This window comes from Rhamphochromis longiceps, linkage group LG1, assembly GCF_057381845.1.
Source record: "Rhamphochromis longiceps isolate RC_006_pf linkage group LG1, R_longiceps_female_GT1.1, whole genome shotgun sequence".
In the NCBI taxonomy this organism is placed as follows: domain Eukaryota; kingdom Metazoa; phylum Chordata; class Actinopteri; order Cichliformes; family Cichlidae; genus Rhamphochromis; species Rhamphochromis longiceps.
Genome location: NC_140557.1, coordinates 41001345 through 41026634, shown reverse-complemented (window position 1 = coordinate 41026634; position 25290 = coordinate 41001345). Strand labels below are relative to the sequence as shown.

General features: G+C 39.8%; 1 protein-coding gene across 2 annotated transcripts in view; it reads left to right on the top strand.

Annotated features, from left to right (window-relative positions):
• Nucleotides 1-23232, top strand: part of LOC146679216 (CD82 antigen-like) — a 51224-nt gene extending 27992 nt beyond the window's left edge. For both annotated transcript variants that reach the window (XM_085409411.1, XM_085409402.1), the window contains exons 3-9: nucleotides 902-974; nucleotides 10540-10661; nucleotides 14595-14669; nucleotides 18684-18782; nucleotides 20714-20887; nucleotides 20970-21053; nucleotides 21724-23232. In XM_085409411.1, the coding sequence (XP_085265537.1) occupies nucleotides 902-974; nucleotides 10540-10661; nucleotides 14595-14669; nucleotides 18684-18782; nucleotides 20714-20887; nucleotides 20970-21053; nucleotides 21724-21801 (705 nt within the window). In that variant the 3' untranslated portion in view covers nucleotides 21802-23232. The remainder of the gene's footprint in view (nucleotides 1-901; nucleotides 975-10539; nucleotides 10662-14594; nucleotides 14670-18683; nucleotides 18783-20713; nucleotides 20888-20969; nucleotides 21054-21723) is intronic.
• The last annotated feature ends 2058 nt before the right edge of the window (nucleotides 23233-25290 follow it).

The following is a 25290-nucleotide window of genomic DNA, read 5'->3' as shown; positions in this document are numbered from 1 at the left end:
AAAAATGGTGAGAGGGCCATTATCAATGGAGACAGACCATCATAGCAAAAAGTCAAGGTGTCATTGAGTACAGTTTCATTCACCACTCAGAAACAAACTCTGACAGGAAGAGGTCCGGCAGATCTAAAGCCACAACTGAATCAGAGGACAAGTTTCTGAGAGTTAACAGGTTGTGTGATATGCGTAAGCAAGTCTCAGTTTCAACTATGAAGACAAGACTTTGAGCTGCAGGTTTGACAGGACGAGTTGCATTGGATTTCTATTGTGGAAAGAATGCCACAGGTGTGTTCAGCTGTTATATCTGCCAAAGGTGGCTACTTTGATGAGTCAAAGATTTAGAATACGTTTTGGGCTATAAGTCGATTACATGATTCCCTTTTTTAACTCCAATGGCTTATTTGTACTATGCTTTCTTTTCAGAGTGCAATGTGATGTTAAACTGCATAATTTTCAATAAAAAATTTGAGAAAGTGGGATGTAAATGTAAATGTAATTCCAAACAAACATAGACAAACATGTTGTTGGCTTGTTGGCTAATATTTAGGAATATTCAATACAGCAACTTTTAGTCAAAATAAAGGTAAAATGTCAAGAAATTAATCAACTCAGGACAATTTGCGCTGTTGCATTAAAACTCTTAATAGAGTGGGTTTTCATTGTACCTGCATTTCACCCTCTGCATTTGCAGCTTCCACTGTGTTCCTATTTGTTCTGACAGATACTTCTGAAAACACATAATTTCATGCTTCTCATTAGTGAGTTTTTAGAACCCATTTTGATCAAAGTGTTTTTTTAAATACATGAAAATCATGGAAAGGAAGTGGTGCTTGTAACTATCAAATTTCTTGTGACATCCTTTCATTCTGATAGTTCTCATGCAGTTCTCATATGTATCCTCCAGCTGTTTGGGGCCGTCATCGTTGGCTTTGGATTTTGGATTCTCCTGGACAATCAGACTTTCATCGTTGACCTGAGTAAGTGCTTGATCAGGTTTGAGGTCATCTGTACTTCTCTGTGTGTTTGAACCAGTGGTGGGAAGTAACGAGGTACAAATACTTTGTTACTGTACTTGAATGAATTTTTAGGTATCTGTACTTGAGTGTTTATTTAAATTGATGGTTTTCAGGGTTTTTATTGTTGACATGGTTTCCCTGAGTCTTTTCCCATGTTGTAGTTGTGTGTCTTATTTTGAAAGAAGTATTTACACGTTACCATAGCAGCCAGAGAGCATTAAGGGGCAGATAGGAGGATCTAACTCTTCATATTGTTGGCGCATTTCAGGCGGACGCTGCTAATAAAGTTACACAATTACACAGTGAATTCGTGTCTATTAATATATTTAAAAAATACAACAGTTTTTGTCTTGTTGGTATCATTTTATTTTGTTGTATGTATCCGCGACACCTTAAAGGCCGATCCGTTAAACCGGTGACGTTAAACCGGTCCGTGGACCAAAAAAGGTTGGGGGCCGCTTATCTAGAGCATGTATACTTGGGAGTCAAAGTGGGCTGAAAGGTACGGTGGCTGGGAAGTGCAAATCGCAACAAATTAAAAAACCACAACAAATTACAAAAACCCGCAATAAATTACAAAAACCCCACAACAAATTACAAAAACCCGCAACAAATTACAAAAACCCGCAACAAATTACAAAAACCCACAACAAATTACAAAAACCCACAACAAATTAAAAATAAGGATAATTATTAGGCCATATATAAATAACAAAATAACTTAAAGCAAAATTGGAGAACGCAAAGTCTGAAACAAGTCTTTATATTAAGGGCCATCAGTCAAACATTACTGTTTGGTCTGGGTCTGAACAGAGCGTGTTGTGTGTGACGTCTGCTTTTGCGCATGCAGGCCACTTTGAGGGTTCACAAAGGAGCGCTTTTGCTGTCACATTTTATTTGTAGTGTGAACAAGCAGACACAAAAAATCAGATTTAAATATAAAAATCGGAATTGAGCATTAAGACCTGCAGTGTGAACGTAGCCATAGTGAGTTCAGTGCACTGATGTGACATTGTCCTGAAGGATTTAGTTATTCTCAATGGTTAAAGAAATTGCAATTATTTCTTCATATTTATTATAAATAATACTAATTATATATCTTGCTTCCATGTTTGTGTCCTGTGTCTCATTTTTTACTATAATACATTGATTAATATCAGCTCGTCTCACAGCTGCTATCCAGACTAGACGCCTTCTTTTGGTAACATCCGATACAAGAGCTGCCTCATGTTGCTTCCAGATGGGGAAAGAATGAAAAGATAAACCATTTTCAACCTTATTCCCTTGTCGGTCGTGCGATCTAACTTTACAACCGACCGCACAGCAAGTACGAACCATAGCTGGTGTTATCCGTGTACTTTCGCTCCTCTTTCGCTAGCGCTTTGTTTGGCCCAGAAACATGGCACCACAACCAAAAACCATGGCCACGCCCCCTCTCGTGACATCACGCTCCAAAAGCCCTATTAGGCTAATCGTTGCGTCACTTCCGGTATTTCAGACAATCCCTTTCCGTCAAGGATTTTTAATTTGTTGCGGGTTTTTGTAATTTGTTGCGATTTGCACTTCCCAGCCACTGTAGAAAGGAGTGCAGGTGTCCGTATGTTGTGGTTGCGGTACTTCAAATCTAGCTAGCATTACATGGAGAAAACATGAAGGGAGTTACATTTTTTAAGTGTCAGGTAATTTGAAATTCAAGCTTAACAAACATAAATAAACATACCAACTGTTGTGTGCAGTTTGACGCGTGTGTTGCTGAAAATAGTTGTTTGTATGAGATAAAGATGTTAGCTTGTCGTACTGTGGTTAATTTATTGTAAAGCACTGTGCTGGACTGGTGCACAGTGGCTGTGGTGTCCATGGTCAGTGTTGGTTTAAATCAACTGTAATATGCTAATATTCATTTACGTTTTGCATTTAAGTTCTCATGCAGTTCTCATATGTATCCTCCAGCTGTTTGGGGCCATCATGGTTAGATTAATTTGCTGAATCCACATTTGTACCAACAGTTTAGTAACAACACAATATACAGTGTGGAGTCAGTTTAGAAAATGGGAATCGGCCAAGACATTTTGAGTTGTGATTCTTTTCCTTATGCGGAGACACTACACAGATCTAAGGGTTCCCCACCTGCTGAATCCCTACATAACAGATTCAAACTGAGTGCATTCAATTGAATTAGAATTTATATTTAAATATTTGGATTATTATGTACTAATATTATTTTATTATATTAATATAGCACAGGGATCAGTTTCCTTTGTACAGAATTAGAAATGTCCTTCAAGGAGCTACTTTTTACTTTCCTACTTAGAGTACATTTCAGAGCCTTTACTTTTTCACTTTTACTTGAGTAAAAAAGATGCTTCAGTACTTTTACTTTTATTGGAGTATTTTTTTAGACACAGGTATCTATAGTTCTAAGTAAGAAAGTCTGTACTTTTTCCTCCTCTGGTTTTAACTTTACTTAAGTCACTTTCCTGCTCTTATTGAATAGGAGTATAAAAATACAACCTGCTGTCTTGACCAGCGTTTGGTGTGAGTCCTACTAAAACAGAAATGCTATATTGTATTTTCTCCAGTGGATACTTCCCACTAAACCCCTTGTGGATTGCATTTAGGCCAAAAAAACAAGAAGCTATGATTAAGAGCCTAAATGTGGCCATGTTCTAGCTCCAAGTATCACTGTTTGTTTGTGTGACAGGAAGAAAAAAGAAGAAATGCAAACATTGGGAACCTCAGATTTTATGGTTTACTTATTTGAATTGTTAAAACACAAACTATGAAACTCAAAACTGTATCAATATATGATCAGACATAAGCATACCATTCTTATTTTGTCAAAGGATTTCATTTTTTTAACACTTTCTAGCGAATTCTGGATAATTGATTTTTGTTTTTTTTAACAATCATCAAATCCTATTTAAAATAAGGTTAAAATCTGTAAAACAAAACCAGAATCTATTTTTAGAGACAGCTTACCATGAAATCCCTTTTACAGTAATTATTTTAGTAATGAATCTATGTTTTTTACATCCACTGTATTGATACTTCTGTGACTATACATCATAGACATTAAACCGGTGCAGAGAAACTATGTTACAGCCTATGACACTGATGAGTTATAGATTTTGGTTTTAGATTGTGATTTTTGGGGGGATGGTCAAATATAATCTATAATAATTTAATTGACATGAAGTATGTGCTACAAACTGTCTGTTTCCTAAACTTCCTCAAAGTAGTAGTATGGGCTATGTGTACTTTTTTATGTGGTTATTCCATTAGCAACAGGATTATCAGTAATTGATCTTAAAAAATATGTTGTAAGTATGTTGAGTTAAACCAATATATCCAGCTACTTTTCTTAATTTTTTGTTTGTTTTGCTCTTTGCCTTCAAGCTGGCTGTAGTTAAACCTTTACTCAAAAAGCATCTCTAGACCCAGCAGTCTTAGCTAATTATAGGCCAATCTCCAACCTTCCTTTATATCAAACATCCTTGAAAGAGTAGTTGTCAAACAGCTAACAAATCATCTGCAGAGGCTTATTGAAGAGTTTCAGTCAGGTTTCAGAGCTCAGCACAGAAACAGCTTTAGTGAAGGTTACAAATGATCTTCTTATGGCCTCTGACAGTGGACTCATCTCTGTGCTTGTCCTGCTAGACCTCAGTGCAGCGTTCGATACTGTCGACCATAATATCCTATTAGAGCGATTAGAACATGCTGTAGGTATTACAGGTACTGTGCTGCAGTGGTTTGTATCATATCTATCTAATAGACTCCAGTTTGTGCATGTAAATGGAGAGTCCTCTTCACACATTGAGGTTAATTATGGAGTTCCACAGGGTTCAGTGCTAGGACCAATTCTGTTTACATTATACATGCTTCCCTTAGGCAGCATCATTAGAAGACATAGCATACATTTTCACTGCTATGCAGATGACACCCAGCTCTATCTGTCCATGAAGCCAGATAACACACACCAATGAGTTAAACTGAATGTCTTAAAGATGTAAAGCCCTGGATGACCTGCTTCTAAATTCAGATAAAACTGAAGTTTTTGTACTCTATAGCTAGGGCAGGATTAAGTGATCCTGAATTCTCCCTTAGTTACACTGCAGTGCATCTAGGCTGCTTGGGGATTCCCCTTACTACGTGTTTACACACCTTTCTGCATTTAATTATTAGTTATTATTAATCGCTGGCTCTGTTCCACAGTGTGTCTTTGTCCCATCTTCCTTTTCCTAGCCCCAACTGGTCGCAGCAGATGGCCATCCATTCCTGAGTCTGGTTCTGCTGGATGTTTCTTCCTGTTAAAAGGAAGTTTTTCCTTCCCACTGTTGCCAAAATGCTTGCTCATAGGGGTTCATGTGATTGTTGGAGTTTTCTCTGTTTTCTTTCAATTACTGTAGGGTCTTTACCTTAAGATATAAAGCACCTTGAGCCATGATTAAATGAGATAATTAAGATATAACAGTCAGTGACATTGGTTTTAAAGTTTCTCATGAAGTTTTTGTGAAGTGCTTTTTTCAACTAAGGAGCTTGGAAAGAAAAGCGTCTGGACTTCTTTAACTTGCTTGAAGACGTTTCACCTCTCATCCGAGAAGCTTCTTCAGTTCTAAGGTCAAATGGTGGAGAGTCCCAGATATAAACCTAGTGGGAGTTTCCCCTCAAGAGGGACAAAGGACCCTCTAATGAATTCAGTCAGTCAGGAAAAATCACAAAAAACAAACAACGGTTATGATTATTTTAATACTTATTAGGAAGGGTTTTTTTGCATTCCTCACAAATATTTGCTTCTGCAGGTGTTCAAGTTGGGCATGATACTACCTTACACATAACAGTTATTATTAACAATAATAGTTAATATTTTCCAAATAGAAATAAAGATTTAATACTGGTATCAAAACTTAAAACTTTGATCTGGACTGTGTGTCTGTATCAGTGCAGTACAGACCAGAGGGACATGGTCTCTAAGGAATCTCAATAACCTTGCTTTAGATCAAAAGAACACTTGATGGGACATCAAAATTCTTGAGGGATACAAAATTAAAGCCCATGAATGAATACTAAAGTGTCAAAGAGGAAAACTGGATTAACCTCCTAAGACCCGAACTCTTCCATGACATGCATTATTAATTTCTCTTTGATATTTGGGCTGATTGGGACCTGATGAATATAAAAACAAAGAATTACCAGATTTTTCTTTTTTACCTAATTTTTGCCACATATGAGGATATTCATTTAAAATTTCGATAGAAGAGTAGCAGTATAGTGTCCTCGTAAGTGGATATCAGGCCCTTGTAGAGCAAGATTTAGTATTTTGGTCTAAATAACCCAAAATGTGATGTCCACATATGTGGACGCCAGGTCCTAGGAGGTTAAATGTCAGATGTTTGAAGTCTGACTAAAACAGAAACATTTTCATGACTAAACTGAATCTTAAACCAAAGTCATATACCAAAAGTTTCAGTTTGGAAACGCATCTGTTTGTAGTTGTTCAGTAACTGAAGAGCCATTGTTGGTTATGACATAGCAGATTGTAAATCTAACATCAGAAAGATCTTTAAAACTTACAAGGTTAACCTGCAGTAATAATATGTCAAGATGGTAAAAAGAGATAAACAGAAAGAGAAAGATGAGTTGTGTCCATGAGGGGGGAAAAGGTACAGACATGACTGAAGAGGGTTCAGTGAAGACATATAGAGACAGTGACCAAGTGTAATAGAGAAAGAATAGAACAGCGCACATCACTGAGGATGTTTGTCAGCCATGGCTGCTCAGCAGGTGCCCTCATCAGACACAGGGCTCTTTCAGCTCTGTCCAGCATCAGTATGCATCACATCAGCCTAGTGCGCTCACTCCCTTACTCATGACTCCACACTCGCAACCCACAATACATCACTGGCTGGACAAAGCTGAAAGGATAGACAGACGGCCTGATAGCACAAGTCCAGAGAGTTGAGCTCAGGAATGTGGTCATACAACGCAAACCGTATGAAATGTCTCACTTATGTACAGATTAGAGATGGATGGATCCGATATTACGTATCGGTATCGGTCCGATACTGACGTAAATTACTGGATCGGATATCGGAGAAAAATAAAAAATGTAATCCGATCCATTAAATATCAAAAAAGCATCTCACAAAACTTGCAACACCACGTAACTCGGCTCACAACCGTAGCACATCGGAGCAGTGTGGTCACGTGATAGAGCGGCTGTGTGTATTTGTAGTCTCGCTACCAAACCAGCATTTCATCTCCGAGGAAGTTATCCCAGAGAGAAGTAATGCAAGTGTGTAAGTTCATCTCTGAATGTTTGTAAAGCATTCCCACGTTAAGCTTAATAACCGATATATGGAGCGACTGCCTCTCTCTCAGGAGAGAGAGAGGCATATATATATATGTGTATGTATATATATATATATATATATATATATATATATATATATATATATATATATAAAACACCCAGCACGCCCCTGCGGGCGGTTTATCCTTCAAGCTCGGGTCCTCTACCAGAGGCCTGGGAGCTTGAGGGTCCTGCGTTGTATCTTAGCTGTTCCCAGGACTGCGCTCTTCTGGACAGAGATCTCCGATGTTATTCCCGGGATCTGCTGGAGCCACTCGTCTAGTTTGGGAGTCACCGCACCTAGTGCTCCGATTACCACGGGGACATATATATATATATATATATATATATATATATATATATATATATAACAAAGAGAGGGAAGGTAGTCAGAACTGAGGGGATTGAACTACCAGAAGGCAACATTGCAGACATAGCGGACAGTTACAAGTACTTGGGGATCCCGCAGGCAAATGGGAACCATGAAGAGGCCGCTAGAAAGGCTGCAACCACCAAGTACCTGCAGAGGGTCAGGCAAGTCCTGAGGAGTCAGCTGAATGGTAAGAACAAGATCCGGGCCATCAACACGTACGCCCTGCCCGTGATCAGGTACCCTGTTGGGGTAATAGGCTGGCCAAAGGAGGAGATAGAAGCCACTGATATAAAGACAAGAAAGCTCCTTACCATGCATGGAGGGTTTCACCCCAAGTCCAGCACCCTGAGGCTGTACGCTAAGCGGAAGGAAGGGGGCCGGGGACTGGTGAGTGTCAGCACCACAGTCCAGGATGAGACAACGAACATCCAAGAATACATTGGGAAGATGGCCCCAACTGACCGAGTGCTCAGTGAATACCTCAGGCAGCAGAAACCCAAGAAAGAGGAGGGAGACGAGGAACCATCATGGAAGGACAGGCCCCTGCACGGTATGTACCACCGGCAGATAGAGGAGGTGGCTGATATCCAGAAATCCTACCAGTGGCTGGACAAAGCTGGACTGAAAGACAGCACAGAGGCACTAATCATGGCAGCACAAGAACAAGCTCTGAGCACAAGATCCATAGAGGCTGGGGTCTATCACACCAGGCAAGACCCCAGGTGCAGGCTGTGTAAAGATGCCCCAGAGACAATCCAGCACATAACAGCAGGGTGCAAGATGCTAGCAGGCAAGGCATACATGGAACGCCATAACCAAGTGGCCGGCATAGTGTACAGGAACATCTGTGCCGAGTATAACCTGGAAGTCCCGAGGTCAAAATGGGAGATGCCCCCAAGGGTGGTGGAGAATGACCGAGCTAAGATCCTGTGGGACTTCCAGATACAGACGGACAAAATGGTGGTGGCTAACCAACCGGACATAGTGGTGGTAGACAAACAGAAGAAGACGGCCGTAGTGATCGATGTAGCGGTTCCGAATGACAGCAATATCAGGAAGAAGGAACACGAGAAGCTGGAGAAATACCAAGGGCTCAGAGAAGAGCTCGAGAGGATGTGGAGGGTGAAGGTAACGGTGGTCCCCGTGGTAATCGGAGCACTAGGTGCGGTGACTCCCAAGCTAGGTGAGTGGCTCCAGCAGATCCCGGGAACAACATCGGAGATCTCTGTCCAGAAGAGCGCAGTCCTGGGAACAGCTAAGATACTGCGCAGGACCCTCAAGCTCCCAGGCCTCTGGTAGAGGACCTGAGCTTGATATATATCATCCACAACACTACACACTAACTACACAAGACAACACATTAAGTACACACTCCAAACACGCTAAACGTCACAAATCTCTCACATCTCAAAACTCTCTCTCTCTCTCCGTCACTCCTAAAACTTCCCCCTCTTCCTAAACAACCAAATGTCATGGTGCCATATCATTTTTTGATTGGTTGACATTTTTCCACCAACACGAAAGGGCTGATTTTTGTTTGTTTTTTAATTTTTTTGGTCATATGCAGAGAGTGCTCGCTGCGCTGTCCTTAGACGTTAAACATGACGAAACTATTGAGAAAAAAACGCGTATATATCGTTTATCATGACTCTGGTTTTACCTCAGCCAAACAGCAGCATTCATGCGATTGTTTTGCCGCCTTATCTCGTGTTGTGCCAAAAAGTTATCGCCCAGATTACTTACAGCTACTTCCGTGCAACTGATATAAGATGCAGTAAGCTGAAGACAGCTTCAGCCGCCTGTTTGTTGAAAAATAGTAACACGACCGCACCGCATTTTCTTGTTAGTAACGGTAACGGCGTTGTAACGATAGGAATAGTAATTATTTAGATTACTCGTTACTGAAAAAGGTAACGTCGTTACTTGTGCAGAGCATTATTAAATCTGCCCTGTGGGCTCCGTTATTATTGAGGTCATACTCAAATAAGTATTTAGATTTTGTTTTAGAGCTCACATGGGAACCGCAATACAAAAGCAGACTGGGAATCAATATTTTTTTTTAAGTTACCTGATGGGTTTGCAGTGTTTCCGATATTATAGTCAAACTTTAGAAATGTGTTCATAATGAAGTGCAGTCATCTACTTCAAATCACCTTCATGTAGTTTGTTGTTTGTTCTTCTCTCAGTTCTGTACTATACAATGTTGAAATGTCAAAATGCTTCAGTTAATGGGAAAGTTGATCAATTGCAACACTGATAACAAGTCCACACAGTCTGTTTTACTTTAATGTCTAACTGTTGTGTTAGGTATATTTTGTATAACTCCCTACAGCTAGATTTAGGAGGACTGGGAAAGTACTAACTCTTGTCTCACTCTTTTTGTTTTGTTTAATTAATGGGGCTTAGAAAGATCGAAAGTCTCTTAGATTATTTTCTGAATCTTACACGACATAAAAATCACTTTAGTAAATATCTAGCATTTCATGGCATACAGGAAAAAAACATTTACACAATTACTGTGTAATTCCAATCCATGGATGTCGGGATCTGGTAGGTCAGCTGTAACATTCTTAAATTCAGTCTGACATTTGATCACGTTGCTCGGTTATAGTTGAATAATGTAAACTTACCACTGTGATGAAATCGCCTTAGAAACAAGTTACAACTCAAACATGCATGTGTGACCAATGTGCTTTGCTACTTAAACAAAAAGCATAATGTATATCCTAACAGTATGGTAGCCATAGTCACACGCTCTGACAGCTTGCAGTTTGTAACCTGAGATCTCTGTTGCTGATCCTCAGAAAACTCCACAGATGTGAAGTTGGCATGCTACATTTTGATAGGAGTTGGAGCTTTCCCCATTCTCATAAGCTTCTTCGGTTGCTTGGGGGCCATTTATGAGGTCCGCTCTCTGCTGAGCCTGGTGAGTATGTGTGTGTACCGTCCCCATTTAGACATGATAATGAAAAAATATAAATGATGTAAAGGTTTTCCTGTCAATAGTTAACTTTTGCATCCTTACTGAAGACTAGTGGTGCAACGGATCAAAAATCTCACGGTTCGGATCGGATCACAGTTTTAAGTCATGGATCGGATCAATTTTCGGATCAGCAAACTTAACATAACTTATTAACTTATTTAAGTATTTTTTGCCTATTAAAAACATTCAACTCAAGACTCAATCCATGCAATACAGTACAGGGCTTTGTATCTACCACTCCGCTGTGATATAATGAGCGGTCACGGTCACGTAGCTTTCCGTTGCCCTGGAGGTCCACCCATTTGTAGTTAGGGCAACAGAAGATGCCTGGGACAGTTCAGCCATAACTTTAAACTTCTCCTGCTCATACATGCTTGGAACGATCTTGTCACGGAAGTGGACGCACAACGAGATATCATAGCGTGGCTCAAGCACGTTCATCACCGTTTAAACCCCTTGTTTTGCACAACAGAATACGGCCTCCCGTCTGCAGCTAAGACCCCAGTAGCTTCTGTAACAGCTTTAGCCCGGTCGGACTGGGCAGCAAAGGGCTGCTTAAATGCCGCAACCTCCTCTGCTCCTCCACTTGGACCGCTGGCGCAACCGCTTGACAGACCCACCACGCGCACCATACACATACTTTTTTTCCTTCGTTTTTGAATCTTCGGATCACGTGCGTACCGAACCGTGGAGTGGGATCGGTTCGGATTATGAATCAACCGTGATCCGTTGCACCACTACTGAAGACCATTAGCTGTGTTACTTTAAGAGCTTATTCAACTACTGCATGTTTTGGAAAGAACAGTTCAGCTAATCGCAGTACTTTAAGTCCAGAAGATTTCCACAACAATAAAAGTGTGTACGAGTTCACACAGAGAAACACATCAAACGATATGTTGACAATTCACCTGGAAGGGAGGTTCCATCACCTGGAGAGAAGTTCACATCAGTGTTTCCCAGAGTTCAAATAGAAGACACAACTTGGCATTAGCTATTGAGAGGAGATTGTGCATCACACCCTTGTGGAGTAATAGCTGCAAATACATTACTGAGGGAGACAAGGTAGAAGATAGCTGAAGAGAAACAAACAGAAAGGACATCAAAACAGTGAGATCTGGACTTTGGTATCTGCACGTGCGCTTACCAAACTATCTACCAACTTCCATTCTATCCAATATCATCATTCAGCAGCTACACCCAGGCCAGAGTAAGGCTAAACCTGGGTTAGTGTCTTGCATACTTGAAACATGCCACCGTGTTTTCCAGTGAGCACTTGTGCCCTTTTATCAGTACCGTTGTTATCCAGTGTTCAGCAGTCCACTGTAAATTTTTGTGGCTTTTTTTCTAGCATCTCTACAATGTTTCTTCTAAGTGTTGTGAAAGTAGTGATTGAGGCTTCACACAGCCAATTCTTCTTGATGATAGGAGACTTTGTCAATAAGCAGACTTTGTACATCATTTATTTACAATACTGTCAAAAGTTTTTTCCCCCTTCCTGATTTCTTTTTTTTTCCATCTATTTGTGATATTTAAATGTTTCAGATTATAAAACTAAATATATCTTATATATAAGACAAATATAACCTGAATAAATTCAAAATTGTCATTTCATTTATTAGGGGAAATAAATAGGGCCTCATTTGGTCAGTTATTCATCATTTGTGATTCAACAGTAAGAAAGAGACTGGGCAAAAAATGCTTTCACGTGAGAGTTCCAAGGCGAAAAGCGCTGCTGAGCAAAAAGAACACAAAAGTGTATTTGTCAAAAAAACATCTCGATCCCAACATTTTGGGGGAAAATATTCTCTGGACTGAAGGTTTGTGTCCTGTTACAACTGGTGTTACATCTGGTATCTGGTTACTAACACAGTGTTGCACAAAAAGAATATTATGCCAGAGTCAAACGTGGTGGTGGTAGTGTGGTGTTCTGCTTTGCAGCTTCAGGAGCTGGGTGACTTGTCATAATCGATGGAACCATGAGTTTTGGTCTCTACCAGAAAATTCTGAAGGAGAATGACAGGATGTTCAAGTGCTCTTGGGTTAGGATAATGAGTCAAAGCACACCAGCAGGTTCACCTCTGAAGTTAGAATCTGGACTTGAATCAGCTTGAGATGCACTGGCAGGACTTTCAGCAAGCTGTTCATGTTTGAAAACCCCAGCAGGGCTGAATTAAAATAATTCTGCAAAGAGTGGGCCAGAATTCCTTCCCAATGATGTGAAACACACATTGCCAATTATCACAAATGCTTAATTTTAGTTTTTGTTGCCATTAAAAATCAAACATTTAAAACATGGTTGCATAGATGGATGGATCTGAAATTTAACAATATATTAAAAAAAAAAAAAACAGGAAGGAGGAAAAGACTTTTTATCTTCATATTCTGTTTTTTTAAAGTGAGCCACAGCGCTCTTAACTTAAAGAATGGCTGCCTCAGACCAACAAACAAACAGCTCTGAGCACAAAAGCTCTCTCTGAGCTCTCTTTTCTCTGTTGGCTCTTGACGGAGGCGGTCGCACTTTTCTCCTTCTCCCTCTCCCTTATCTTTCCTGCTTGGCTTCTCATCTTTTGTATAGTCTTGCTTATTCTCTGACCCTCAGAGAGTTTCTCAGTCTTGTTCTCTAAAACCTAAAGAATTATGGATTTGATCAACTGGTCCCGTAACGGAATTGACACCTTCCTGGGCTTGGGAGAGCCCGAGTGTCCTGCGGAGACGTTTGCTGCCGGATACTGGATGGTCGGTTGCGTCGTGTGTCTGGTGACGCTCTCGATGGAGGACATTGAACGACATCTACCAATTCGGAACCATGATAACAGAGTTCTGGCTGATTGGAGCTGGCTCGGACCCGGCTTATCGAAGAACAAGAAGCGGCTACAGCTGTTTAAAATCCCACAAGGCTGGCCGACATGACAGACGGTTGGCAGGACTGTGAGTGCTCAGACTGTGTTTTGAACGCAATATAGATAAGATCTTGGAGAAGAACAAAAAGAATTGAGAGAATTGGTGACCAGTGACGGACATTAGACCAATTGTAAAAATTGGATGCAGTTGTTTGCACTAAACCCAATCATTGTAAAATATCCTGTAAAATAGTCAGATGTCTATTCATATTAATGTACAGAATTCACCTGCTTGCTGCTACTACTGCACATTCACCCAGTGTATATACTATATATATATATATATATATATATATATATATATATATATGTATGTTCTTCCTCTACATTTCACTGTGTGCATGTGACAAATAAAGAACCTTGAACCTTGAACTTGAACTTGAACTCATTCATCTTCACTCATGCAGCTATCCCACTGGCGCCAGCTGAAGGCCTGCCAAGGTCTAAGCTGACTGGAACAACAAAAATCTCCATGATAACAGGATTGTTGTCAGGACTCTTTGTTCCTCCTTTAAGGCCGTCCGCGTTGATCGAAGATTGTTGACTTTTGCTTAACCGGGTGAAGGGACACTTTCTCTCTTTTTCTGTTCTCAAACTGATCTCCCTGTTGGAGCTCAGTCTGGGGGGAGTTCTTTCTTCTCCTCGTCTTTCCTCGTGTGTTTCCTTTGCTATACCTCTCTGACCTGTCTTCCCCATGTGATGTTTGTGTAATGTATGTATGGTCGGAGGGTAAGATGGCGCTGGCACGGCTGGCAGCCTGGGGAAAACTGCATTTGGATATGGAGTTTATTTGCTGCTCTCCCTCTTGACAACAGTAAAACATAATAGAGGGATATGCTTGTGTATGTACCACTAACTAACATATAGAGGTGGGTCTGACTGTTCAATTTCAATTTAATTCAATTCAGTTTTATTTATACAGCTGTTCACATGCCCCTAAATTTTTGTATTCACTGTTCTCTGTGATCCTCCTCAGTACTTCAGCGTCATCCTGCTCATCCTCATCACTCAGTTTGCAGCTGGTGCCCTCATCTACTTTCAGAAGGATGTGGTGAGTGATGGCATTTCAAATATTGCAAGCTTGAGTTCATCCACATGCTGTGATAAATGTACCCACCATGCAAAGAAAAAAATCTACAGTAGCAGTGTTCAGACTTAGTTATTTAGTTTGAGGTATTTCAGCCAGAAGTAAAACACAGTGAAAGCTTCATGGTTAAGAATAGTTTTTAAAGTGTTTACTATTTGTTTTTTCTTGGTTTATTTTGAGAGATGAGGGTTGAGGTTTTCTTTAGTTTATATCAACTGCAAAGTCAGTCCTTTTGCCAAATACGAGCTGGGTACTGGGTGTCAAAGCGTTTTATACTTTACGTTTTATACTTTTGCTCAGAGAGCCAGGAGATTGTGTTCACACAGACAAATGAAAGCAGAACACTACAAGAAAAAGGACGTCAGCTTTTACTGTATCTGAACTTCTGTTGGAAGGTCTTCTCAGCCACTGTCTGCTGCTCAAGTCCAGGCCAAACCTCCTTCCTGCTATGAGTTATTTCAGTCATTGGTCCAACAATAAATGCTTAGCTGATGTGAAGTGTTAAATAATGGCATACAAATACTTTGTTACTGTACTTTGAATTTTCACGTATCTCTGCTTTAACTGAGTAGTTCTCTTTATATTGACTCCCTACATTTTTGAACCAATATCTGTATTTCCTACTCTTTACATTTTCAGAACAGGCTCGTTAATTTTGATTTGACAGATTTAAGGCTTCAAACATCAAACCGATTTGATCCTAAACAGCAACACATGAAAGGCAGTGCTGTACGTGTAAATCCCAGAGGATGTCACATAACAGGAGGCAAAACCATGCACTATAGTTAGAGTTGAAAGTGGCTGAGAGTTTTGATTTTTTGGGGGATTTTTTGTTTTTGTTTTTTGCACAATGCTGGCATGACTGCAGGTCATAAGCGGTATTTCCCGTCGCTTCGATCATAGTGGCCAGCCTTGTGGGGTTTTGACCAGCTGTAATCGCTTTCTTTAATCTTTGATAAGCCAGCGCCGAGCCAGCTCTGATCAGCAAGAACCCTGTTATCATGGTTCCAAATAGGTATAAATCTTCTATGTCCTCAATCGACAGTCCCGCCAGGAAAACGCTGTGCCAATGCTGCCACCCATCCATCGTTTATCCGGCAGGAAATGTCCCTCCAGGACAATCAGGCTCTCTCGAATCCTGGCTTCTCGTCGACAAAAGGGTGTCAATTGGGTTGAGGGACCAGTTAATCAAATCCATAATTCTTTAGGTTTTAGAGAACAAGATGGAGAAGCTCTCTGAGGTTCTCTCTTAAAGTTAGTTGAGACTAGAGAAGGACATGAGAAGCCAAGCAGGAAAGATAAGGTGAGGGACACGGGGAAAGATGCGACCGCCTCCGTCAGAGCCAAGAGTTTACTGGAGCTCACATTAGAAATGATCGTCAGTTATGAGTTGTTTTCCCCACACTGAGCCATTACAATCAGTTTTAGGGTTCCCCCACCTGCTGTATCCCACTTTAACCCTGTACTCATTTTCCTGTTTAGAAGCAAAGTCACCCTCTACAATGTAGGCAACAGAAAATAGATTTTAGATTTTAATAGATTTCCTTCTTTTTCTCTGCTCATTTCTATTTAATTGGTTCAAGCTGAGGACAATTAGAATAAAAAACTCTGACTAAAATAAAGTTTGTATTCCCACTTGCTATTTTGTTATTACATTAACATAACAGGTTCAGTTAACTTTACACAAATAAGCTGTTTAAAAAAAACATCCTCGAAAGAGTTACTTTTTTACTTTGAGTGCATTTCATTCAGTACTTCAACATTTACTGGAGTACTTTTTAGGTATCTGTACTTCTACTTAAGTGCAGAATTTTTGTACTTTTGCTACCTCTGCAGTTCAGTCTCTACAGACGTTGTTTTGGCTGGTGATTTATTCTTCCTCATAATCTTTATGTATCAGACTTGAACTAACTTCACATCTTGGGAGTTTGTAGTCATCGGGTGACTGAAGCCTATCCCAGCTGCCATATAGTGACAGACAGGGTTCAAACTGGACAGATCACCAATCTGACACAGAGAGACAGGCAACCACTCACATTCACACCTATGGGCAATTAAGAATCACCAATTAACCTAACCCCACAGGGTGTAGGTGTAGATAGCCTGGATCTTGTTCTTTTGCCTGGTCCTCTGCAGGTACTTGGTGACTGCAGCTTTCCTAGGGGGAGCTTCATGGTTCCCATTTGCCTGTGGGAACATGTAGCTGTCCTCAATGTCTGCAATGTTCAGTTCCATTCAATTTTATTTATGTAGCGCCAAATCACAACAACAGTCTCCTCAAGGCGCTTTATGTTGCCTTCTGCTAGTTCGATCCCCTCAATTCTGACTACCTTCCCTCTCTTTGTTATCATCCAAGTACACTTCTCCAGTCCGAATGACATTGCAATGTCGTTGCGGTATATCCTGGTGGTGTGGATCAGCGAATCCATGTCTCTCTCTTGGCATACAGCTTTTTGTCATCCAGGAAGCCGGTGGCTGACAACTGCTCCGAAGTCAGTATCCGTAGTCAGTCTTGTCAGTGATCTCACTGAGGGGGTTGAGGCCTATGCAGAACAGCAGTGGGGACAGAGCATCTCCTTGGTAGATCCCGCACTTGATGGTGACTTGTGCTATGGGCTTGAGGTTGGCCTCCAGTGTTGTCCGCCACATCCCCATTGAGTTCCTGATGAATTCTCTTAGGGTTCTTCTGCTCTTGTATAGGTCATTCCAGGATCCAGGTGTGGGGCATCGAGTCATAGGCCTTCTTGTCACAATCCAGGCAGTGCACAGGTTGGTCAGTCTGGTTTTGCAGTCTTGGGTAACTGCTCGGTCTACCAGTTGCTGGTGTTTCGCGCCTCTGGTATTCTTGCCATTTCCTTTCTATGCCCCGCTCATGTATTGAGCCATGTGCCTGTTCATCTTAGCCACTATGATGCCTGACAGGAGCTTCCATGTGGTGCTGAAGCAGGTTATTGAGACTGGTAGTTGGATGGGACCGGTCCTTTCTGGGGGTCCTTGAGGATCAGGACTGTCCGGTCTTCAGTTGGCCTTTTTCGATGTCTCTGATCAACTAGCAGCAGGTTCATTTGTGCTGGCAGACGCTCGTAGGGTGCAGGAGCAAAACTGTATTCTGTTAGCAAAGAGTGTAAACTAATATAAATTCTGGTGAAAAGTTTGGATGCAAATGTCTGCTGTTCAGCCTGAACAAAAAAAAGAGGCTTATTTTGAGATAAAACATCTGCTGACCTGAAGAAGCTGACTGCTCCTACAGTCCTTCTCTTTTTTCTTTTGTCTTTTTGCATTCATAAACTTTTTGAACTTGTGTAAAATAAGTATAGCTATGTTTTCCAATTATTCTCAGAAGAACCTTTTTTGTACTTTCTTGCAAATGAACTGCAATATTTCTAAGAAAGACCTACACAATATGTTAGTCATCATATTATAAATGAAGATAAGATAAGATAAGATAACCTTTATTAGTCCCACACGTGGGAAATTTGTTTTGTCACAGCAGGAAGTGGACAGTGCAAAAGTTATGAGGCAAAAATTAGAATACAATAAGAATAAATACAGTACACAGCTGTACAGAATAGAATAAAATAAAATACTATATACAGTAGAATAAAATAAAATAAATATACAATAAGATAAAAATAGAATACAAATACAAATGCTATATACAACTGAGTAAAAATACAACGATGGGCTGTAAATATTGTTGTTATGATTGACAAAAACTCACATAGTCCTTCTAATTAATAAGATTTAAAACATGCCACATTGAGAAATTTTTATTTTACTTAGCGTCTGGCATAGCATGTAGTGAGGGCGTTTTAATTTAGTTCATTTGAATGGTATCCATCCAACAATATATTCACAAAAAGAAGACACAAAAGAGACACATTGGCTCAAACATGGATACAGTGTGGGCATATTACGCTGCCTATATGTTTATGGTAATACATGTTTCACCAACTCTGGCAGCCTGCTGTCTTTCAGGTCAACGAGCAGATCTCCAAGGTCATCACTAAGGTACTGGACAAATACTCTGGGAACAGTTCAATCACAGAGCAGGCCTGGGACTTCATCCAGACTAACGTGAGTTGGAAGCATGGACCTGAAATACAAACCCATCAATAAAAATATCTTCAGTGGTACAAAATGGCAGAAATGTCCTAGCTAGAAACTAGAAGCACAGGAAAGTCCATTTTTAACAGGGGGAATTTGATGCTTTACACTTTGTAACTATACAGTTAGACTTGTTCTTGTCAGCTGATGCTGGAAAATGCATTGAAAACCTAAATGAGACAAAGAAGACAAATTAACTTGAATTTACGTTTTCTAAAGAGACTAGGCAAGGCAAATTTATTTGTATAGCACAATTCAACAACAAGGTGATTCAAAGTGCTTTACAGAGACATTAGAAACAAAAACAAATAAAAAGCATGATTTAAAATTGATTAAAACAAGCAAACAAACAAAATTACTAATTAACAAACAAACAATCAAAACAGATAAAATCAGAAATAGATAAGATCAGTAGTTAAATGTAAGTTTTGAAATTTAAGCTTAAATGTGTGGGTTTGGTGCTTTATTCAAATACAGCTGAGAACAGGTGAGTCTTCAACCTGGATTTAAATAAACTGAGTGTTTCAGCTGATCTGAGGCTTTCTGGGAGTTTGTTCCAGATATAAGGAGCATAAAAGCTGAATGCAGCTTCTCCGTGTCTGGTTCTGACTCTGGGAACTGATAAAAGACCGGATCCAGATGACCTGAGGGACCTGGAAGGTTCATACTGGGTCAGGAGGTCACTGATGTATTTTGGTCCTAAACCATTCAGAGCTTTATAGACCAGCATCAGAACTTTAAAGTCTATCCTCTGACGGACAGGCAGCCAGTGTAAAGACCTCAGAGCTGGACTGATGTGGTCCACTTTTTTGGTCTTAGTGAGGACTCGAGCAGCAGAGTTCTGAATGAGCTGTAGTTGTCTGACTGATTTTTTAGGTAGACCTGTAAAGATGCTGTTACAGTAATCAAGCCTACTAAAGATGAATGCATGGACTAGTTTTTCCAGGTCCTGTTGAGACATCAGATCTTTTATCCTAATAAGAATCTGTCTGAAATATATTATAAAATTTATTTTGTACTCTGAGCAATAACAATCTTAATTTCCACTGAGCTCAGGAGGTAGAGCAGGGCATTGGAAGGGTGCTCAGGTAACGTAGTAAAGGGTTATAAAAGGACCAGTACTTTTGCCTTTTACCACTTCTCCATCAATGTGTTTCCAAAAGAAGGTAATGTAGCTTAAAATAGCTCTCTAGATTTCTCTTTTCAGCCAGTTTCTTCTGAAATAATCAGATTTCATTTTTATATGAACAGATTCTGTCACTTGTGACAAAATAGCTTTGCAGTCTTGATAAGCAAAAATGACTTAATATCAACCTTTAATTTTCAGTAATCTAAACCTCAGTTATTTTAATCAGCAGATTTCCTGAGTTTAAATTTTTGCACTGTTAGTGTGTAGTCACCTTATCTCAACACACTTACGATATAATGTTTAATATAAGATAGCTGCATGTTGTAAATACTCCATTTGACTGCATTGTGTGGATCTTAAAGGCTTCCAGACATCTGTAATCACAGAAAATTCTCACACTACATGAGAGCAAACTGAGCATTTAACTTGTCTAATCCTGGTTCACACCAGTGTTTTCCAAGTGAAACAGTAACTAGAACTAAGGTTTGTGTGATGTCAGAACCTCCCCGGCAACATGTTGACATTAACAGGAATTTCATTTCATTTCAAAATATGAAAGTAGATTAATAACATTTGTAAATAAAATACTTTGATATTTTCTTCAGAAATGTTTACATTGGTGTTAAATTGAAAAACATGAAATCAGGCCAAAAGTAGCTGTTCCAGAATGATATGTGTCAACCCCTTCATCAGCCGTGCCAGTCAAACGTCCTTGAGAGTAAAACATTGGCTGTTACAAATGAAACCTGTGCTTAACTCTCCCCATCTGTAGATGGAGTGTTGTAGCTGGATTGATCGTACAGATTGGAGTGGTAACATGGTCATCGTCAACAGCTCGCAGCTGCTGTTTCCCTGCTCCTGCCAGAACATCTCACTTATTTCTGGAAACTTCTCTGACAGTGGATTCTGTGAGGCTAAGACACCTGACTGGCCTGTATACGATGTGGTAAATGGTGTTTTCCGTTCATCTCACATACTTGCTGTCTCTTAGATGCATTTCCAGTCAATAAGGTTCTTGTCTTAATCAGGGATGTGCCGCCAGCGTGGAGAGGTGGCTCCTCACCAACATTGGGGTTGTGTTAGGCATTTGCCTTGGAGTGACTCTTCTTGAGGTACAACGTCATTAACTCTCATTCACCTATAACTAGCTGGGTTTCCATGAAAGTAGTTTACAGAAACAAACAATATGCAAAATAATACCTGTTACAGTTCAACGTCACTAAAGTGGCTTTTTTTGTGAAACCTTTGGATGTGTCTGGATTCTTTGTTAATCATAAAATGTTGTTAATTAAAGTCAAATACAATTTTAATAAAACAAGCAGCTGCACCTTCATGTCATTGTTGAACACACCGAGTAATCACTCAGTGAAGGCTGAGCAGTTCCTCTATTTACAGTGTTGTGACACAAAGGTCTGATGTTTTCTTTGCTCTCACACACTTTCATACACTTCTGTGGCGTTACGCTATGCAGAACTTTTTCACAAATTTCTGACAATTTTTTGTCACAAATATTTGTTTTGAAGAAGAAAAAAAAAGCAAAGTTCACCAACAATTATGTTCTTCGATGCAAAGTGAGTGGAATAAAGACTCTTTGTGTTATTAGTTTACTGTGTTTTTTAATGTTTTCTACTAAGAATAAGCTCATATCAGACTGGAGAAATCTTGGTAATTCCAATGTATTGAAACTGTAGATTGAGTTTGTTCAAGATGAACAATCTGAGTTGTTTATGAATAAATAACTTAAAAATGAGAAATTTCAAAGTGTCTTTCTCTGGTCAACAGCTGCTGGGGATGATCCTGTCCATCTGCCTGTGCAGGAACGTCCACATGGAGGATTATACCAAAGTGCCAAAATACTGAAGCTCAGCGGAGGAAGTTACATTACTGAACTCAAGAAACACACAAATAGGGAGCAAAGTATTTGGCGAAATTGTATCCAAGGGTAATAATGAAATATGTCTATTTTTTTCCTTAGATTTTATTCGATTTTATCCTCTAAGGCTTTTTGTCAGTCTGGTTTTATTTTAAAAACTTATAGTTTTGAACTTTGGATCAAAGCGCAAAGCTGAAAAATGCTGAGAGGACACTGGGTTAGAGGAGATTAATAAAGAAAGGTGTCATACTGGAGGATTTCTTTCCCTGCCAGTGTTGCTGGTTTCCACAGTGCCAACTTGCTGCTGCATGCTTTTAGTTTCCCTTGAAAATCTGAAAGTAAACCATCTGTGCATCTGTAATAGTGAAGTGAAAATGGATTCACCTTTCCTTTGGAGGCATTAATGAGCAAAATTAGCCATTGAAATTTCAAAATTTTAAAACTTTCCAGTTTGGCCATCATGTTCGTTTTAGGTAAACAGCTGTGAGAAATTCAACCAATGGAATCATTTCAGAGATTTTACCCTTTATGGTTAATCATTCCAATGCTTTTGACAATATACTGTAAAAGACTGAATTTCGAATGAAACACAAACTATTGTTAGCAAATCATTCACAAAAATATATATGCATGTATCTCACATGATGGCCATTTGAAAAAGAAAAAGAGAAAAAGGAATTCCTGTGTTTGTATCTACTTCTAATGATAAGATGCCTGCAGCACTGTAAAAATGTCGAGAAAAGCAAAGTTTTGACGACTCTGGAAAGTCCACTCGGTGGATGTTTTGTTTTATTTTTATATGCCAGTGTTTTGAGTTATTGTGTAAAGTTATAGTAGTTTGTCTGGAATTTAAGTGTTTATTTGTAAGAATTTGAGTCCCCAAAGTATTCCTTCCAGTATTTTCTATGGCAGCAGGTCTCTCCTTCAATTTTTAAACGATGTTCTTTCCCATTCTCCTAATTGCTTTTAAGTCTGAAAATAATAAAGGAAATAATAAGGTACTAAAAAGATACTTGTCTTCTAAAAGTGTTGCAGTTTACTATTGGCATTTTTAAACAAGCAAATAGAGCCTTTTTAGGTTGAAGTATGGAACCTTGTTTAATCCAGACGTTTGAGAAGAGTAGCACATTAATTGTAACCACTTGTGAACTGTGTGACATGATGGGACTATTTTTTAGCACGGATCCTTGGCATTCATTTGTGTACAATTTTAATTTCAAGCCAGTATGTGGTTTTCTCAGTGGCCTGTTTTTTGTTTTGTTTTGTTTACAGTCGCATAAATACCATCCCATTAACCTTGTAATGGTTACTAAGACACAAAAGGATACATCTGTTTAGAAGTACATGGCCTTCTTCAATTATAGCTTGTTGGTGTCATAAGTATGTACTCACAAATGGATTCATATTTCATTTTGCCAATAAACTGATTACAGTACTTCAGTGTGATTCCTTGTTGCTCACGATGTTGTTAATATATATATTTTAAATGTAGTGTAAATTTTTTTTCATGCTCTCTAAATGTCTCTAACTCAGAACTTCATCTCTGACAACATTGTTGTGGCTGTTGTTCTTAGATTAGACTGTTTATGCACCTACATAAGTTTATCCTGCAGTCTAAAAGACTGCATTCATTCTAATGACCAGCAGGGGGCGTCTCCTGATTGCAAATAGGAGCAATCAGGAGAATAGGAAAACGGCCCTCGGCCAGTTTTTCCTACATGGTAAAAAAAAAATACAGTAGTAAATGAAAGAAATCTGTCAGCAAGACTCTTTGGTCTTAAATTATATGAAGTTAATGTGTAAAATTAACATAATCTATAGTTTAATAACTCAAAGTGCTTTATATAACATACCTCATCCTCCCATTCATTCAAGCAGCCTTTTATTTCTCTTCTCCTTAAGTGCTTTCTATAGCATACACGCTACAATGGATGGACTGGAGAAAAACTTGGGGTTAGCTGGAGCAGCCAGGGATTTAACAACTAATATTTTGATCAGTTGATGACCTGCTCTACCTCCTGAGGTACAACCAAGGCACCGTGTTTATCAGTCTCACGGCTTGTGCAAAGAACGCTTCCAGCATCCTGGTGGTTCTGCAGCTGATGCTCCTGTACCTCTTGCCAGGGGTGGTGGGGGTCTCTGATGATGGAGATAGCTCTGCGTATGCAGCACTGTTTGTAGATCTCCTCCAGAGACGAGAGAGGGGCACCAACAATCCTCCTGGCAGTCTTAACAATCCTATTAAGTTGTCACTTCTCATTGGACAAACCAAGATGTCAAACTTTGTGTCAGGATGTTTTCAATGGTACAACCATTATGGTAAAACTGTTACAATTAAAAGCCATGAGGAATGGCCCATGGTCAAAGGAAACATTGATTTCACTTGAATCTCTTCCTTGTCCCTCTGTCTAGTTTCTTGCCGCATTAAGTACACCCTCCTCACCTATATAACAGCAATCTCCTGGAACTGCCAGGGTTTGGTACCAATCATTGCTGATACTGATGTTATTGCTGCAGTGGTTTTCACTGTTGCCTCACAGCAATAAGGTCCTGAGTTTGACTCCACTATCTATTTTCAGTTCTCTTTGCATGTCCATGTTTGCATGGGTTTCCTCAGGGTGCTTCTACATCCCGCTACAGTATAAAAACATGTCATTAATGGGGGTTATGTTTCTAAATTGGTTATTTGGTGATTCTAAATTGCCCATCGGTGTGAATGACTCTTGCATCATATTGGTGAACTATCCAGGGTGTACCTCACCTCTCGCCCTGTGGTAGATGGGATAGGCTCCAGTGCCCCCACAACTCGATGAGCAGAAGAGAGTACAGAAGAGAATGGTGATTCGGCAGCAGCTACCCGGACATATGTTGGTTAATTTGACAAGGTTTGCTCCATCTGTTTCGATTTCATCTGTTTTCTTTTTCTCTTTTAGCTTTTCAGCTCCACTGTTTTGCTTTTGTTTTTCCATCTTTATCAAACACTTCATCCACACCAAATTCTATTCTACAGGGTGTATGAGCACACGGGGAAGGTATGAAGCACTCTATCAAGCAATGTGACACCTGAGCTTTTGGTTAATAGGAATTACCTGTGACTGCAGAGGAGGTGTGGGTGTTTGCAGAGACAGCTGGAAAGCTGTCGAGAGCAGTCGAAGCACCGAACAGGAAGCTGTGTGGCTGAGCTGCCATGAAGAAAAGCATCTAGTGTTTTGACACGCTGTAAAAATGAACTGTGTAACTATAATTGAACGCTGTGTGGGTCCGTGGTGTGTCAAAGACACTAACTCTGCTTTTATATTAGGCTTCAAACTTCCCTTCTTGCTAAAGCATATAGTTAGGGCTGGATCCGGTGACCCTGAATCCTCCCTTAGTTATGCTGCAATAGGTGTAGACTTGACACATTGAGTATTTCTTCTCCAGTCACCTTTCTCACTCACTATGTGTTCACAGACCTCTCTGCATTGAATCATATCTGT